The sequence below is a fragment of the Ambystoma mexicanum genome, chromosome 4p, assembly GCF_040938575.1.
Source record: "Ambystoma mexicanum isolate Mex_15411 chromosome 4p, UKY_AmexF1_1, whole genome shotgun sequence".
NCBI lineage: Eukaryota > Metazoa > Chordata > Amphibia > Caudata > Ambystomatidae > Ambystoma > Ambystoma mexicanum.
In genome coordinates, this window is record NC_090927.1 from 1,063,865,892 (window position 1) to 1,063,883,032 (window position 17,141).

Here is a 17,141-nt window from a genome sequence, read left to right on the forward strand (position 1 = left end):
TTTATATCTCGAACAGGAACTACCATGGCATCTAACGGGCAGCCTGCAACGGATACATTTACTAGAGTCAGAGAGTGGTTAACTGAGAAATGCAGATATTCGTATGAATGTGGACTATCAGTGTGTATTACATTGTTTTTCACACTAATGTTTGGCCTGGTTACACACTGGTTCATAGCGTTTATCTCTATCGAGATAAACGAGGGGGGAGGGACTAACAGCACTACTGTAAGTAATGCAACCACGAGTGTAAGTAATGCAACCACGAGTGTAAATATTAAGGAAGGTGACTTCTTGGTATGGGACGGGACGAAACTTGTATGGGGTTATTATACAACGCCATCCAATGCTGTCATGATGAAAAACGAAGAGCTACAGGGTGAAATGCAAAATAACACAGTGTCCCCGCCAAAGATATCTAATTACAATGCTCACAGTCTGAACGACCGAAACCCCTCCGCCATATCCTGGTTGTATAACACCCCTACCAGCCAACCTGCCCCCATAGCTACAGACACATTGTCAAATAATAGAATGGAAGAAAATGGAAGAATGAAAGCAACACATGAAATACTATATGATGATTGGGTGAAGGGGGGTGGGAAGGAGAAAGGGGGGTCTACTGTGTCTATCACCCCTGAAGCCGGGAAGTACATTAGGAAGAGAAGTAACAGGAGAAAAAGGGGAGCGGAAAGGAGGAAGTATGATGAGTACTATGGGTTAGGATTAGATAGAATGGAAGACCCACGACACCCCCACCAGACGAATAAATGGTATGCGGATATGAGTGCAACAGCTAAACAAACAACAAATGAGAGCTGCTATGTCTGCTCCCTCATTCCCCATGCTTCAGGTACACCCAAAGTATTGCTACCCAAAGAGTTGCCAATTATAGATGCCCAGTGTCTCCTTCATCTTACGTTATGCAGGATTAAGAACACCTTCCAGGCACATGAAGTTACTTTTAGAATGCTGCAGAACGAGAAAACTTGCTACCCGAAGACGGCAGGGGTGGTATGTCTGGAGGAACCATTTTTTGTAATACAAGGGACACTTTTTTCGGACAACAAGTGGAAGGGTGAAGAAGTAATGTGTAAAGCTGAAGCACTGAGAGGTGTGGCGCCAGAGAAATTGCAATGGATAGAAGAAACATGCACACCAGTATGGAAGGAACACATCTCAAAACTAACTTGGGTAACCGCCATTGAAAAACCCTTCAAACTGCAAAACAAAATAGACTATGAACTATGTTTTAAAGGAGAGGGGAAAACCTCTATGGGGACAAACAAAAACTGTAACAAGACCCTCACCATCCCAGATCTGAGAAAAAGGGACAGCGGCCCTGATGGACACGTACTGGGTATGCGGCAACCAGGCATACCTGCACCTTCCCCCGTCATGGAGTGGCAGCTGCTCAATGGCCACTCTGCACTCAGCCCTAATGGTTATACCAGAAAGCCACATCGATGGGAGCAAAAAGACACAGGAACGCATACAACGGAGTGCAGCCCAGCCGACTGCGGAGTCACAGATGTATGTCCTGTCTTCCGGGAGCAAGGAAGAGGTGCTGACCCGTAACAAACGAGTATCAAACTACATATCAAAGGTATCATCAGAACTGTTGGCTCAGATCCCAGACAGATATCGATTATTCAGCTCAGCAGAAACATTCTTTGCTTCCCTCATCTCAAGTGTCCAAGCAAGGGCAAACGCATAATGGCTCCAGATAACACGCTGGGAATTGATTCAGCTGGCAAATGACACTGAAGAAGGGTTCAACGTAATAAAAGTGGAACTAAGGGCTTTACGGCTGATGACAATGCAAAACAGGTATGTCTTGGACCTGTTGACGGCGATGGATGGAGGTGTTTGCCGAAAAATTGGAAGTGCCTGCTGCACTTTCGTACCTTCCGAAGACGCAGAAAACGGCTCCCTGTCCCATGTGATCGAAGCAGTACACAACCTAGGAGAAAAAATTAAAATGGAAGGCAGAGCCGAAGACAGTACGTGGTTCGACAACATCTTCTCCTGGGTCCCCTCATGGCTTGGAACGACTGTGAAATTTTTGATGCCAGCTGTGGTGTTCCTCCTTTTAATTTTTTGCATGTGCCAGGTGGGTCTTCGATCGTTGTGCTAACGCAGTACCTAATGGTGCAATGATGATGGTGACAATGGGCAACACCCGTGGGACAATGCAAACTATGCAGGAGGTGCAGGTACAAACCGGAACTGATGATATACCCAGGTATCAGCTAGTGCCCAGGTATCATGACAAGGATATCATAGACAAATTATGGCACACCACCATCAGAGAGCCTCGTATATTAGAATGGTATCAGGAGGTGTGGGTAGACTTGGAAGGAGAGAGCGGATGTATATACCCAACATGTACCCCAGATGAATATGCTAGGAGGGGTGAGAGCTTAAGGGGGGTGTGCAGAGCCTGGATGCCGATAAAAGGCACACCAGCATGGGATGAGGCAGTTATGGACGAAGAAGAGTGTAGGAGATTGAATGAGTTAAAGAATTCGTTACTTAAGTAACGAAAGGGGGGAAATGTAGGGGAGGAGTGGTCCAAAAGACCCCCCCCTTGCCTACATCCCCTCCCTAGGTGAGGGCCATGGCTCATTGGGCGTTCCCTCAGACCACCCGGGCCCAGGTGGTGGAGGGTTCACCTGCTGAAGACATTGCCCACACGTATTGAATTTAGCTAGGCCCAGAAACCATTTTGTCTATCAAAGATGGTGTGAGCTCAGCGCACTGTAGCGCGGCCCCCACCCTCGGAGAGTTTCAATTATCCCTGTCGCCGCAGCACCCTGGCAGATCCGCTGTGAGCCTGTTCCCACGAACAAAATGGACATGAGCTAGCATAAGATACTAACACTGTAACATTTCACCATCCACAGTGTATCACTGCTCCCAGCATGACCCGGTCAGCAAGGCCTGGGTGGTGGGGAGAACTGTAGAATGTTCATCCGATGAAAGCAGAAAAATACCCAAATACGAATGTCAAAAACTACTTGTAATACGTGTATCCTTTCCATAAAACTACTTCTACTAAAGAAACCTGTAAAAATTGTGTAATTATTGTATGAAACGCATGTTTACATGACACCAGCAATGGAGGACCCACACCCCGCGGTCCCGCGCTATAACTGAACTAATGCTGCTAGAGTGCAGGGGAGGACAAATGCAACTGTATATAAGGCTCGGGTGAAGAGACGCGGGCAAATGTGCCAGTCATGTGTGTATATATATATATATATATATATATATATATATACACATACACATATACACACACACACACACACACACACATCTACAACCCTTATATGCCATTACCACCGCGTACAATGGTGGGCCTCGTTCTCTATGCTCCACCGACCACCCTACTACCTCACGCAATGCAAATATATATGCATATTACTAAATGCTGTAGTTGTTAAAATATAATGTACTAGTAAGGTGCTTAGACTGACTATATTCGAGAGACATGTAGTGAGTTGAAATGTATGTTTTCAAGTGATCCAAATGAGTATTATAAGGATGTTCAAATGTTTATGATGTTCTCATCGAAAGTCGGCAACACACGAGAAAAATACCTTTGTGAATATGTGCAAGGCCATTCTCCCCCCCCCACCCTGCAAAGTCTGCCAAATAAGAGAGCTACGGCCTGCGCCACGCTGCTCCACCTCCCCCAACTAGGCTGGAGCCGCTTCAAAGATTTGTAGTCCCCGCTACAGCAACCAAGGCCACGGCCTGCCACCTGCATTATTTACAGCCCAGCAGTAAACCTCTGCTTGAATTCACAAATCCAAGGCGCCCCCCTCGTAAACCCCACAACCCCCCGGAACACCTCAGACTTATGACCCGGTGCAACGAAGACACCCAATACTGTGGTAACACACAACAGCCCATTCGTAATAACTTCTAACGAGACAGAAAGACATGTACCGCCCGTCCCATGCCCGGAGACTTAACCCCACGACCTATGGTACCGGTCAAACAGGACACTGGTAACCATGCACGGATAAATCACCATCAAACCCCTCACAAGGTGCATTCCTCCTGTGTTGCATTAACCTATAGGATAACCTATTGATAGATTTACTAAAGGAGATAACATTGCAATGACTGAATGACTGCGGTGTGCATGGCATAGGGCAAATAAGTCAGGAAAAGACATTCATCTCTGACACTGGCCACAATGGTACAACAACACCGCCCGGATGAACTCATCTGACCTGCCAGGCCCAGCCCAACCCACGAGGCTGACAAGTGACGTCCTCCAGCCAAGGCCAACCACATCGCAGCAGCACCTATAGCTAGTCATCGCCACCCAATCCCATTGAACTTGTGCCCCTTATAGTATGTAGGTACTGATGACGTTTTTTGTAAATAAATACGCCTGCCTTTGCTATTGTCAGACAGAGCGCTCTCTGAGGTTGCAGAGCTCTTTGCATGCCCTATTCTGATTGATAAACTCTCATTTAAGCTCACCCGCACTCTGTCTTGGCTTTATTCCCAACTTGGGAGAGTCCGTCATTGTCTCTCATTGCGGGGAGGATCGTGCTGGTTGGGGACGCTTGCCTTCACTTGCGTGGATCTCTTGCTAGCAAGGAAGGTGGGTATTGCCTGCAAATTATCTCACAATTATTTCAGACTAAAATAGTGTCATCCATTTTCTACGGTGCTGAGATATGGGCGCTCAATTGTGTAGAGCGTAAGATAAAGTTTGAAAGGAAATGTCTTAGAATATTACTTTGACTAGCTGGGGACGTACCCGTTGAAATGCTATATCTGGAATTTAATGTCGCCTCTATTCATGTTAAACTGAGAATGCGCTGTCTTATGCCTTATCTGGAAAATGCATAATGCTGTAATGATTCCGTATTGGGTCTTTTAAACAAGATCGCTAAATCCAGAGCAACATTTATGCAAGGTAGCAATTTATTGAAAATTGGGAGTACTGGTAATGCATTGACTGGAGCACCTAATGACATCTTGTATTGGCCTTTTCCAAAATTTAAAAAAGATATAAAAACAGGATTAGACTTAGGCAGTTGAGCACTGCAAGAATAGGCTGGCGGATAAATCTTGCCCCTGGCTCCAGTGTGTCTTAAAGGACATGATGTGAGGGAGGGTGCCAAAAATCCCCTGTCCTTTGTCTCTAGGAATGCCTGACTGGAAGTAGTCCTAATTGGCTGGCTAGCTGTCCTTTGAGGACAGCCACCCTGCTGTGTGATTGACAGCCTAGACTGTGCATGAATGGGAGAAACCTGCTTAAAAAGGCAAGGATTTCGGGACTACAGAGTCGACCACTGGGAGAAACACCTGATGAAGAAATCTTGAACAAAGCTTTCTGCAACCTCCTCGACCTTTGAATTACCAGTTGATGCCCTGCTGCTGTGCTGACCTCCTTTTTCACCTCGACAGAGAAGCTCTGGACAGAACAGCATCTCCCCTTGGGTTAGTGGGACCAGCTAAACCTGAGACACTCCAATGGACCACCATCTCCGACTTGCTGTGCTGCTCTGTTGCTGCGAGAGCCAAATGCCAGGGGTCGAGTGTTCGTAGTCAAGTGCAACGTCTGTCGCAGAACTAATCGGACTGGAAGCTCAAGAAGACTACTACGGAAGGACCCTACAGAAGCAGGACATCCAGATCAAGAATCCCCTCACCAGAGTGCAGGACCGAGGGAGCAAAGACAGTCCAACCGGGATCTGCATCAGTGCTGTTTACTAAGCACTGAAACTGTGAAGTGGTGCTGAACCGGAAAGAGCCTGTAGCTGCCGAAGACCTCCCAAGTACCGCCACAGGAGCCCTTCAGACGTCCGCCCTCTTGTCCCCACGACTGAGGATCAGGAACCAAGGTCTGCACCGCTGTAGCAAGACGGAATCCAGCTGGACCAGTCTTCTTCGAACCAGAGGTAATGTTTAGGCTTGGGGTATTTACCTTATTGCCTTTAGCTGTGCTCTTCTCACTTGGGAATTGCATTGGCTTACCTTATTCGAGTTGATTCCATCTCCTTTCTCACAAGTTTAACGGCTTTTGACCCTACAAGATCTGCTCTCCAACCTTGACTAACATCCCCTATGTCCCCATCCTACTTTATCTCTCTTCGGCATTCGACACTGCCAACCATACCATCCTGCTCAACCGTCTCCGTGATAACCTGAGTATCACCGTTCAGGCTCTGGCCTGGCTGACCTCTTTCCTCTCTGATTGACCCTCCCAGGTCCAACTTATGTTCTTCTTTTCATCTATCTTCCTTGCTACTTGCGGTGTTCCCCACGGGTCCAACCTCTCACCCTGGCTTTTCAACCAATAACTGGCAACTCTCGCCCACCGCATTGACATATTCGGCTCCAATTTTCAGTGCTATGCTAATGACAACTCAGTTTCAGTCTTTCCTCCGACACCTGTTTTCCTTCTGTCATCTCTGACTGCCTATCTGCCATTCAGGATTGGTGTACCGCCAATGATCTCTGCCTGAATGCCAGCAAAGCAGAGATCCACCTCATCGGCACACCTTGGCCCTCCTTTCCTGTCGCTCTTTGGCCGGCCTCCCTTGGGCCTCCTCCTAACCCCACCTGCAAGGCCAAGAACCTTGGGGTCATCTTTGACTCCACGCTTGCCTTCTCTGCCCACATCTCTGATGTCTCAAAAAAAAAAAAATCTAACTTCCTACTTCACCTCCTCGGAGGTATTCTGCCTTTCTTCTCCTTCCCTCAGAAGCTCTGTCTCTCGAACCCTGGTTCTTTCTAGGCTGGATTATTGCAACAGCCTCTTTCTAAATCTACCTGCTTCTACTCTCCGCCTCCTTTGCAACTTATCCAGAACAGGACTGCAAGACTTGTCCTTGGCCTCAAGCCCTGGGTTTGTATCTATCCAGCCCTGAAATCTCTTCACTGGCTCACAGTGGCTGCAAGGATATTTTTTAAGATCTTCTGCATTGTCCACAAGGCTTTCTGGGGCCTGGGCCCAAAATACCTTCAGATCTCCCTCCGTAAATACTTTCCCTCCCAGGCTCTTCACTCCTCCAGCTCCAACTCCCTCAGAGTCAGTCGTTTTTCAAAGAAACGAGCTGGGGGGAAGATCTCGGTCTTCAGCCGGGGTCTCCCTCTGGAACAGCCTCCCTGACACTCTGAAACTTGAGGAGAACCATCTCCGGTTCCGAAGCACCTCAAGACCTTCCTCTTTGCTTCTGCCTTCTCTCCTCCTCTCACCTGTTGATTCTGCTCTGTCTCAGCATTGTGCACATGGTCACTCTCTGAATCTCGGGCCCAGGTACCTGCTCACCCTGCCACCCATCTGCACTGCATACTGGCAATCCCTTGCACTGGGGTCTGTATCTGTAACCCTACAGCCCCCCCGCCTCTATTTTTTCGGCACTTATCAGACACACCCTGTGTCGCCTCTAACCTAGCACTTGACACTTGCTGTCTGCACTACCACTGTCTGTTGCCTTTATTATTTATGTTTTATTTATTTGTATTCATATTGCTCAGCACTTTCCACCTCTTCTCCTCCCCCACCCCATGAACGTTCCCCTTTCTCTCTCCCATGCACTTGCACGTTCTCAATGCCACTGGGCCTAGTAAGATCGCTGTTTGTTTCTCCCTTGTTCCCCTCCATTGCCTCGTTGCGCTCTGAAATACTGGTGTACGAGCGCGATACAAATAAAAAGTCAATATCAATACAAGTGATTTTATTGAACTCTCTAACTTTGTGCAAGACTTTGATCCAAGTGCATCAGATCCACAGACTGTTCCAAATGACTTTGGCTGTCCTGGCTCCCTAAAGGAACTCTTCTAAATCCATTAACTTTGATATTGCTTGTCCCACATAGGTGGTAGCTTGTTGTGTACTGGCACTGCAGGGAAAGGCTTACCTAGACTTCATGGAGGATTTAGTGGCCTCACATTTAATGAGAACCTGTTCTAACCTTTTTACTTCCCTTAACCTTTCCTTTCTGCAACTCTGAATCTGCACAGTATAACAGTGTAATATATAAATGCAAATACTATCCTTGTGATTGAAGTCAGCTCCGGGAGTAGGAGAAGTGTATGAAGCATATCCAAAGATTATTCACTGGCTTGTTTGATTCTGAAAACTAATTTCAAAGTTTATTCATATTGTTACAATCTTTTACCTCTTTAAAGTAGGCTTATATAAAACTGACTAAATAAATAAGTATTTATAACTGAACCCTTGAGCGTAAGTGTTACTTGGTTACTGTGTTTACAAATTCGAATTCTACAGCTCACATTTACCCCTCTTGAGATAGGTCTGGCTGCTGAGTCACACTAACAACTTGAGTAGTAGACCTATACCAAAAGGCGGGTTACCTTATACCAAGCAGATAAGTGTTGTGTAGTCTCACACAGTGTGGTTGCACCAATTCTTACCTAACACTCATGAAGGCTGTAATTAACACTTTTCATTGCTTTGGAAAAGGATTGTTGAAATTGTTGATGTATTGCTTTAATGAAGACATTTTCTAGTAGGAAAGGCTTGACTGCTATTAGATGTACCGATTTGAGATGTGAATGGATGAATTGTTTTTTTTCTTAAATAAAAAGAATAAAATAAATTGGCTTACTCTCTGAAATAAAGAATACATTAAAGTACACTAGTGTCTGGATGTATGCTTGGAGTACAGAAGTGTGATTTGGAAGACCAAGCAAGAAATTAAATTCAAAACTGCCAAAGGAGACCCATTTTCATTTAGAATTGGCATTATACCAAACCATAAAACCACACAAAAAAAACATTAACACAAATGTCAGAAGTCCTTTTTCCAATCCTACCTTTGAACAGCAGGGAGAAACACAACCAAGTTATTTTTAGGCAATTGCAGTACCAGTTGACCAGACATGTAACTACCTACCTCTACTTTATCCTGCTCCTCCAAAGCCAAAAACACAGCAGCACGCAGTTCTGCCTGATTAGGAAAAATAAAAGAAAAAGTCAAAAAAGGTATAAGATCACTTACATGTCGACAAACTGGCAAAAAAAGAGGTCCTTACTTAAGGTGTGCTGTTTTGGAGACCAGCTCAGATATACTGCTGAAGTCCTGAACAGACCGGTGTTAAGCGCAAGCACCCCCATTTGGGTATATGAGTAAAGGCATGTTTGGTTACATAGGGAAACTGTGGCTGGGCTGATATTTTGTAAAGAGCGGTCCCCTCCTGCTCCTCCACATACTCTTTTTAGACGATGGGGTAGGATTTAACAGCCTAATGTAGCAAAGTCCTCTGCCAGACTACTAATTAACAAGGGGGGTCCTGGGAGTCCCTCTGCCATACATTAGTCCTGGTTACGAGAGACTTACCCAGAGTCTTTAGCTCACTATCTTTCACAGAGAAGAAATATCCCAAACATATCAGTCTTTGTCCTGCCCAGGGGCAGTCCAGCACCGAAATGCTAGGCAATTCTCCTCTGAACAGGAGTACCAACAGAAACCCCAGACACGTGTTTCGGTCTGGTTGGACCTCATCAGTAGGGTGGATCTGTGCCTCTCTAAGAATAGTGAGCTAGGGGTCCACGTCTGGCCCAGGGCAGGACAAAGGCTGATATGTTTGGGATATTTCTTCTCTGTGAAAGATAGTGAGCTAAAGACTCTGGGTAAGTCTCTCGTAACCAGGACTAATGTCTGGCAGAGGGACTCCCAGGACCCTCCTTGTTAATTTGCATATTCAAGTAACTTTGGGTCTCACCCTAAGTTACTAGGGGAATCCAGACCTGGACCCCTTGCTCACTACTCTTAGAGAGGCACAGCTCCTCCCTACTGATGAGGTCCAACCAGACCGAAACACGTTTCTGGGGATGCTGTTGGTACTCTTGTTCAGAGGAGAATTGCCTAGCATTTCAGTGCTGGACTGCCCCAGGGCAGGACAAAGACTGATATGTTTGGGATATTTCTTCTCTGTGAAAGATAGTGAGCTAAAGACTCTGGGTAAGTCTCTCGTAACCAGGACTAATGTCTGGCAGAGGGACTCCCAGGACCCCCCTTGTTAATTTGCTCTGCCAGACTACTACAGTAAGTGAGACAACATTTTTGTTAAGATCAGTTGGAATACTCAAATGGGGAGGATATACCATTTGTGTATGGAACCCTGGGCCTCCCTTCTGTCCCAAGTGTTCTAGACTGGTATAGTGCGACTCCTGGATCGAACTTCAAATACTGCATCAATCACAAGGCCCAATTTCCTGTAAAATACTGGGATCTGGAAAAGACAGTCTACTTCCAAGATTACATCAGCAAATCATCATCTGCAAAGAGCTGAATAGTCTTGAGTGCAAATCAGCTGGCAGTGCTCTCCACTACAGCTTTGCATTAAAAAGCACAACCTACTCAGACTGTATTGGACAGAATGTCTATACCCCACAGCTTTGCCAGCCTCCAAGGACCAGCCAGTCAGCTCTGAGACCGCAAAGCCTAGCCAGATACCTTCGGATTGCAAAGCTACTAGTCAACAGAGTAGAGTTTGAGGTCTACCTGGTTCGACAGTCGTGGTCCATGTGAAAAGAAAATAATTACTGGAGGCCCAATTGCATTACTGTGAATCCTCTGAACAGTATACAGGTTTAACACAGATTGTCAGATTTCATCAAGTGTGTTCTTCCTTTGATCTTTGTGCTAGATGATGGGTACCACCAGGACCCCTCCAGCAGGATGACTCCATCACAACCAGCTGGTCAAGGTAACGTTTGGGCTCGATTAAACAAGAGCTGGCCGCCGATCAATATGGGCATTCTAAAAAGGGCAACCATAGCATTTTCTTTTTTTTTCTTTTTTTAAGTCTTTATTGGATTTTCAAATGCATTATAAAAAGGGAAAAAGGATCAATGAGTCAAATCAAATAAACAACAAGGAAGAGATATATCGGGAGAAAAACAGTGCATACATATTCGCTTTCAGTGTGCGTGCAATTAGGGGGTAAGAGAACCCAAACAGAAAGAGGGTGCACTGGTGTCACCTGTAACTGTCGAGAAGAGATGCGCACAAAATGTTACCGGGCAAACCATCAGGTTACTGTCCATCTACTACGCTCACAGCGTCTCTTATTTACACTAGCGAGAATTACTTTCATTGTTGGGGAATCAGAAGCCTTTAGTCATCCTAGGTAACAAAAGTGACAAAGGGATCCCATATACAACTATATTTGGTCAAAGAGTCGGAGACGGTAGCCGTGATTTTCTCCATGGCACAGATATACAACATTTTGTCCCAACACATGAAGCGCAGGAGCGTCCACCTTTGTCCACTGTTGAGCGATGCAAATTTGTCTGCAGTAAGCATAGGGTTGGGAAAAAAAAAAAAAGGAGTGAGGGGCCCAATGGTAAAAACATCTAGGTCGTCCATATCACCCAACAGAACCACCAAAAGGATCTAAGGGAAGCAGACTACCCACATGTGTTGGATTAAAGTGAAGCCAGCCACCCAATAAGGTGTAATGACTGGACAGTGCCATCAAATGTGAGCAATGGATCCAACCTTTGTGCACCCCCTCCAACAGTGATGGGAAACAAGGGGATACATAGTATGTCAACGGTGAGGCAGAAGATACTAACGACAGAGGATTTTGTACGAGATTTCCAATATAGATGCTCAAGAAGCCCTCCTCCACATAGTTTCCCATGATGTAATTGGAATCGTGTGACCCAAGTCCTTCTCCCAGCTCCTCCTATATGCCTCCATTCCCCCCACCCCCCATCTCAACCGCTAAAGGTTTGGACACATTAGAAACCATGTGACAGGAAAGGTTGACCGATACCAGCTTCTCAAAAGGCAACAGATCCGTTCCCCCTCCCCTTCTGGTCTCAGGAAGGGATGCCCAGTGTATAAGTTGTGCATCATGGAATCTTTATGATTCTGGCAACACAAAGGTCGCCGTACATTGCTCGAAGGTAAGGGGGGGGTCCCCTCGTCATACAGCTGACCTATATCACGCAAAACTCCCTCCATTCATCCATCCATCTTATGAAGTCCCTACTAGTCAATCCATGGGAGAAAGCTGGGTTGTGGAAAATTGGCGTCATCGGTGAGTGGTGAGCCGATACATATGATTCGCCCTATCCCAATAAGTCAGGCTAATCAGAGTGAAGGGCAAGTGGGTGTTCCTCAGGGGCTGGCAAGATGATGGCAACCAATGTAGAGAAGCTAAAGGAACTCCCAGAGATGCCTGCTCAAATTCAATCCAGTGCTCGTTAAACTCTGGGTCTGAGAAATCAAGCATCATTGACACCTGAGCTGCAAGCAGATATTGGTGTAAATTGGCCACTGCCACACCTCCCTGTCATTTCGGGTGGACTAAAATCTTCCTAGAAATTCCAGGGGGGGGTGTTGTCCCTTGCCAAATGAAATCCCAGCTTTTAGATCAAAGGTTCAAGAGTGTGGGGTGGGAGCAACACTGGGAGGGCTTGGAAGGAGTAGAGAAGCTGCGGCAGTACGTTCATCTTCATTGCGGTGCACCTGCCGAACCAAGATAGCTCAGTGCATTTCCACCACACAGGGTCTTGGTAAAGTTCGGAGAAGAGTCTTGTAGTTATGGTGAAACAAAGTGTCATGGGAGTGGGTGAGGAAAATCCCCAAATATTTAAGCCTGTCTTCCTCCCACCCAAATGGAGGAGTTTGTTACAGGTATTGTAGAGCTGCCCGAGGCATATAGACATTAAAGGCTGCCCATTTAGCATTATTAATAGCATATCCTGAGATCCCCTGAAACAATCCAGCTCCATAGTGATCGCTGGAAGGGTGGACACAAGGCTGGTCATCATGAAGATAATATCAGCAGAGATCCAATTTATGTGTAGATCCACCTGTATCAATCCCAGAGATCAAGGGGTTACCTTGCACTTTTATGGCCACGGGTTCAAGGGCTAAAGGGAGTATGAGAGGGGGCATACCTGGCATGTCCCCCAGTGAATGGTGATCGGGTTAGAGAGCCTGAGATTCATTTTAATTGATGCATGTGGCAGGTAAAATTTACAAAGAACAGTTTCACAAAATAAGGCCCAAAGCTGAAAGCTGTTAAAACCTCAGCCAAGTATGACCAGCTTATGCTACCAAAGGCTTTAATTGCGTTGAGAGACAAAAGGGCCAACGGAAGCTTATTTTTATCATACCAGTCCACTGCATTAATCACTTTGCGGATATTATCATGTGTTTGGCGATTTAGAATAAAGCCCAACTGATCCGAACCAATCAGTTGAAGGGAGTAAAGAGGCGAGATGGCCGGCCAGGACCTTAGAGTAAATCCAGGACAGCAATGGGCCTGTATGCCGAGCAGTCCAGTGGCTCCTTCCCAGGTTTAAGTAAAAGGGTAAGGAGGGAACCCGCAATAGGGGAGATCACAGTGGCAGTCACCAAAAAAACTGTTAAATGTCTTTGTGGGTGGTGGCACCAGTAGGGTTGCACATTTCTTGTAAAAGGCTATTGAAAACCCATTCCGGGTGTGATGATTTGCCAGGGGGAAGTGCCTTAATGGCCTGTAGAACTTCCTCCTCATCGATTGGGTGCTGGAGCTGCAACTTATCCTCTGTCGAAAGTACTGGAAGGGGTAAATGTTGAAGATAGTGTTGCAGTTGCTCAACATCTAAAGCTTCAGCCTGAAATAGAGAAGTAGAATTGTCTGTGAGGATGTTCAATTTAGCTGGTTCATCAGAGCAAAGTTCACCATTTGGGGGCTGTAAGACTGCAAATATGGTTCTTAGTCTGGAGGAGGCGCAGCTTCCAAGCCAATACCCTGTTCACTTGATTTCAGCTTCCAAGCCAATACCCTGTTCACTTGATTTCAAAACGGTTTAGTGCATAAGAAAGATTTAGTCGCATCTCCTGTGAATAGAGTTTCCAGCTTCCCTCTAGCAGTTCTTAATTTGCGATAGGTTCTCCACAAACCAGTCCACTTATGTTCCTGCTTTAAAGCCTGAGCCTCCAGGGTAGAGATCTGCGCGTGCAAAAATCTATGACGTGCAGCAGCCAAGCTGATAAACTCGCCACTAATCATGCCTTTACACACCTCCCACAGGGAATCCAGAGAGAATTCCCCATTGTCATTGAGTTGAAAGTACTGGACTATGTGATCTCTAATTTTCTCCTCTATAAGAGGGTTCCTCAGTAAGACATTATTGATACACCAAAGGGCAGGGGTGGAGAGGTATAGGTTGCTGATCCTGACCCACAGAAACAAAGTGTTAGCAAGGCATGGTCCGAATGGACTTAATTCCCAATAGAGGACTCAACGACAATGTCTAATGTAGAAAGGGGAGAAAAAAAACATATGAACCCTGAACAACCATGTACATGGGAGTAAAATGTATAATCCCCATCAGCCAGATGGAGGTGTCGCCAGGTGTCTCACATGCCCAGATCCCGAACCCCCCAGCCCCCCGAGAAAGTAACGCTGAGGAGTGAACACATGCCAAAGAAGTCCCAGAGGAGCGATTCTTTACCAGATCCATTACAGTGTTAAAATCGCCTCCTAAAAACAGCTCTCTGCAAACATAGCTATGGACAGGAAGAGGCAGTCAAAAAACGAAAATTGGTGGTCATTCGGGCCATAGCTGTAGAATACCGTCCCTCTTTATCAGCAAGTGCCGGTTTCTTGACGAAGGGTGTTTTTGCATTGAGCAATATTGCAACACCTCTCTGTTTAGTACCCCCCATTAGCAACAACTGGCGAGGGAATCTCAAAAGCCATTCATCAGACTGTTTCAAGGGAGTTTCCTGAAGGAGAACCATTTCTGGATTGCAGTAAGCAAGCGATGAAGCAGCAATTTATTCTTAAAATGGGGAGTTAAGCCCCTGTACATTCAGGAAAGTATTTGAACTGATAATGGCATGTGTAGTAGAATAATGTTCATGACAACTGGTACAAGTTACAATGTGAGTCCATACAGCCCCAATACAATATGTAAATAGCAGACCTTTTGCACCAAAATTTCGAAAAAAGGAAACTTGAGAACGGTCTGGCGAATAAAGGACTGGGACCCCAGTACCAGACTTAGGCCGCTCTCCACAGAAAATTTAATTTGACCCCAATTCTGCACAAGCACATCTCCTCTTCCAATTAAACAGAACATTCAACCTTCTAACATGTGAAACAAAAAAAAATGAAAAAAAACATGAAAGAAGCCATCATGGCCCAAATGACTGCAAAAAGAGACCTGGAAAACATAGGTGACCTTGGCCAAAGTGAAGGATGCAACCTATAAAAAGGGGTCGGGGGGGGGTGTAGCTCCTGGAGTAAGGGGGGAAAAACAAGGCAGCAACAGCAAATCAGGTTAAGGTGAGGGGATGGTGCCATTCATGGATTAACAGAGCTTCCGGCTCAGCCAGAACCCCCTCAAGCTTGTGAACCTGGCCAAGCAAAGCCTTAATAATTGTCCCAACTCCACCCAGGAACCACAGCATTTTTATTGCTAACATTTTCAATCTGTGCTGTATTTCAGTGGGACGAAAGCTAGAGCAGCTGCTGTCAATTGGAAGGACGTTACGCTTGGGCCGTCCAAGCTTTTCAAATACATTGAATTTCTGCATGTTGAAAGGGAAGTTAGGTTGATTCCAAATCAAAGAATTATTATTGTATGAAAAAACAAGAAGGGGTGAGGCACGCACTCCAGTTCCTAGCCAATATATTACCTGAAAAGAAAAAGAAAAAAGGTTACTGGGTTAAATCCCAAAGTGTCCAGTACATTCACAGGGTTAAATCCCAATTGCTGCCAAAATGTTCACAGGGTTGAATCCCTTCATGCACTGCTGTTCTCCTCCTAGCGCTTTTGTTTGGTCAACACTCTTCAGGGAGGCTGAGTTGCCTTTCTGTTCAGGTGAATCCAATATAATTGCTGTTACAGTCTCCAGGAATTGTGATAGCTGTAGTGAAACCGTTTTAACAATTCAGGTGATCAGGAAAAGACCCCCCTCCAAAAACACACATCTTACCCTTGATGTGGGGAGGGGGGAAAACCATAATTATGGCTCTCCAATGTAGGGCATAATAACGCCGGTGCTGCAGCCTCTCCACAAAATACATGAAAAAACAAGGGGCGAGGCGCACACTCCAGTTCCTAGCCAATATATTACCTGAAGAAAAAAAAAAGGTCCCTCTTGTCTAAGAGAGAGAAGGTATCCTTTAATGCTAAACATCAACTTTATGGTACCTGTGGGAGAACTTACTCCGTAAGCATATGCACTTTTCTTTATTCAAATGCTTTGCCCAGAGACTTTCGCGCCAAAGATAAAGAACTAAAATATTGTATCTCACAGTGGGACAGGAGGTAGGGTTAAAAAATTATAAGTTACTCACAGAAGTGACTAACATACTCTAGTCCATAGTCCTCTTTCCTCCATACTGTATGGGCGTCCCTTCTAAGATACCGGAGACGGTTCCTTTTTCATCAGAAAAAAAACCCTTCTTCCCCTTTAAATTTAGCGGCACGCTGGAGTGCAGCCCTGGGAGCATGCGCTGCCCTGACTGTCCTCCGGCGCCACACCTCAGTCCCCATAGACGCCTCAACAATAGATTTAACATTGTCTAATGACACCAGTTTTATTAGGGGGAGGAAGGTGGGATGTATTGAAGAAAGGGGACTATGGACTAAGAGTACATTGGTCACTACGGTGAGTAACTTCCAATTACTCTTACGTCCTGTCCCCTTTCCTCCAAACTGCATGGGCAATTACAACGGAGTGTAGCCCCAGGGTGGAGAGGAGAGCCTCCTTAAGCAAATAGGTTTCAAAGAACCGCCTGTCCAAAAGCTGCGTCTGATCTAGAGCCGAAATTCAAACAGTAGCGCTTGCAGAAAGCCGATGGGGTGGTCCATGTGGCCAACCTGCTTATGACCTGCCAAGGGAAATGCCACTGTAATGCGATGGACGATGCCTTGGCTTTAACTGCGTGGGTCTGCATGTTGGCTGGCAGTGGCTTATGCTGTCCCTCGTAAGCTTCCTTGATGGCCGAGACCATCCAAAGGGCTATGGAGGCCTTGGAGGCCTGATACTCTGGTCTTGAGCTGCTGAAGGTGACAAACAGTGCAACCGACTTGCGGAAGCCCTTGGTCCTGTCCAAGTAGAAATGTAGGGCCCGTGGAAAATCGAGGCAGTGCAGGATTCTCTGTGCCTCGTCCTTCG

At 46.0% G+C, this 17,141-nt stretch overlaps 1 protein-coding gene across 5 annotated transcripts in view; it reads right to left on the reverse strand.

Moving 5' to 3' along the window:
* The window catches only part of CEP43 (centrosomal protein 43), an 816,584-nt gene that overhangs the window by 680,567 nt on the left and 118,876 nt on the right, over window positions 1-17,141 (reverse strand). For 4 of the 5 annotated variants that reach the window (XM_069606648.1, XM_069606650.1, XM_069606649.1 and 1 more), the window contains exon 3: window positions 8,898-8,951. In XM_069606648.1, coding sequence (XP_069462749.1) covers window positions 8,898-8,951 — 54 coding nt within the window. Of the gene's footprint in view, window positions 1-8,897; window positions 8,954-17,141 lie in introns of those variants that run through there. The other variant, XM_069606654.1, reaches the window with a different exon arrangement.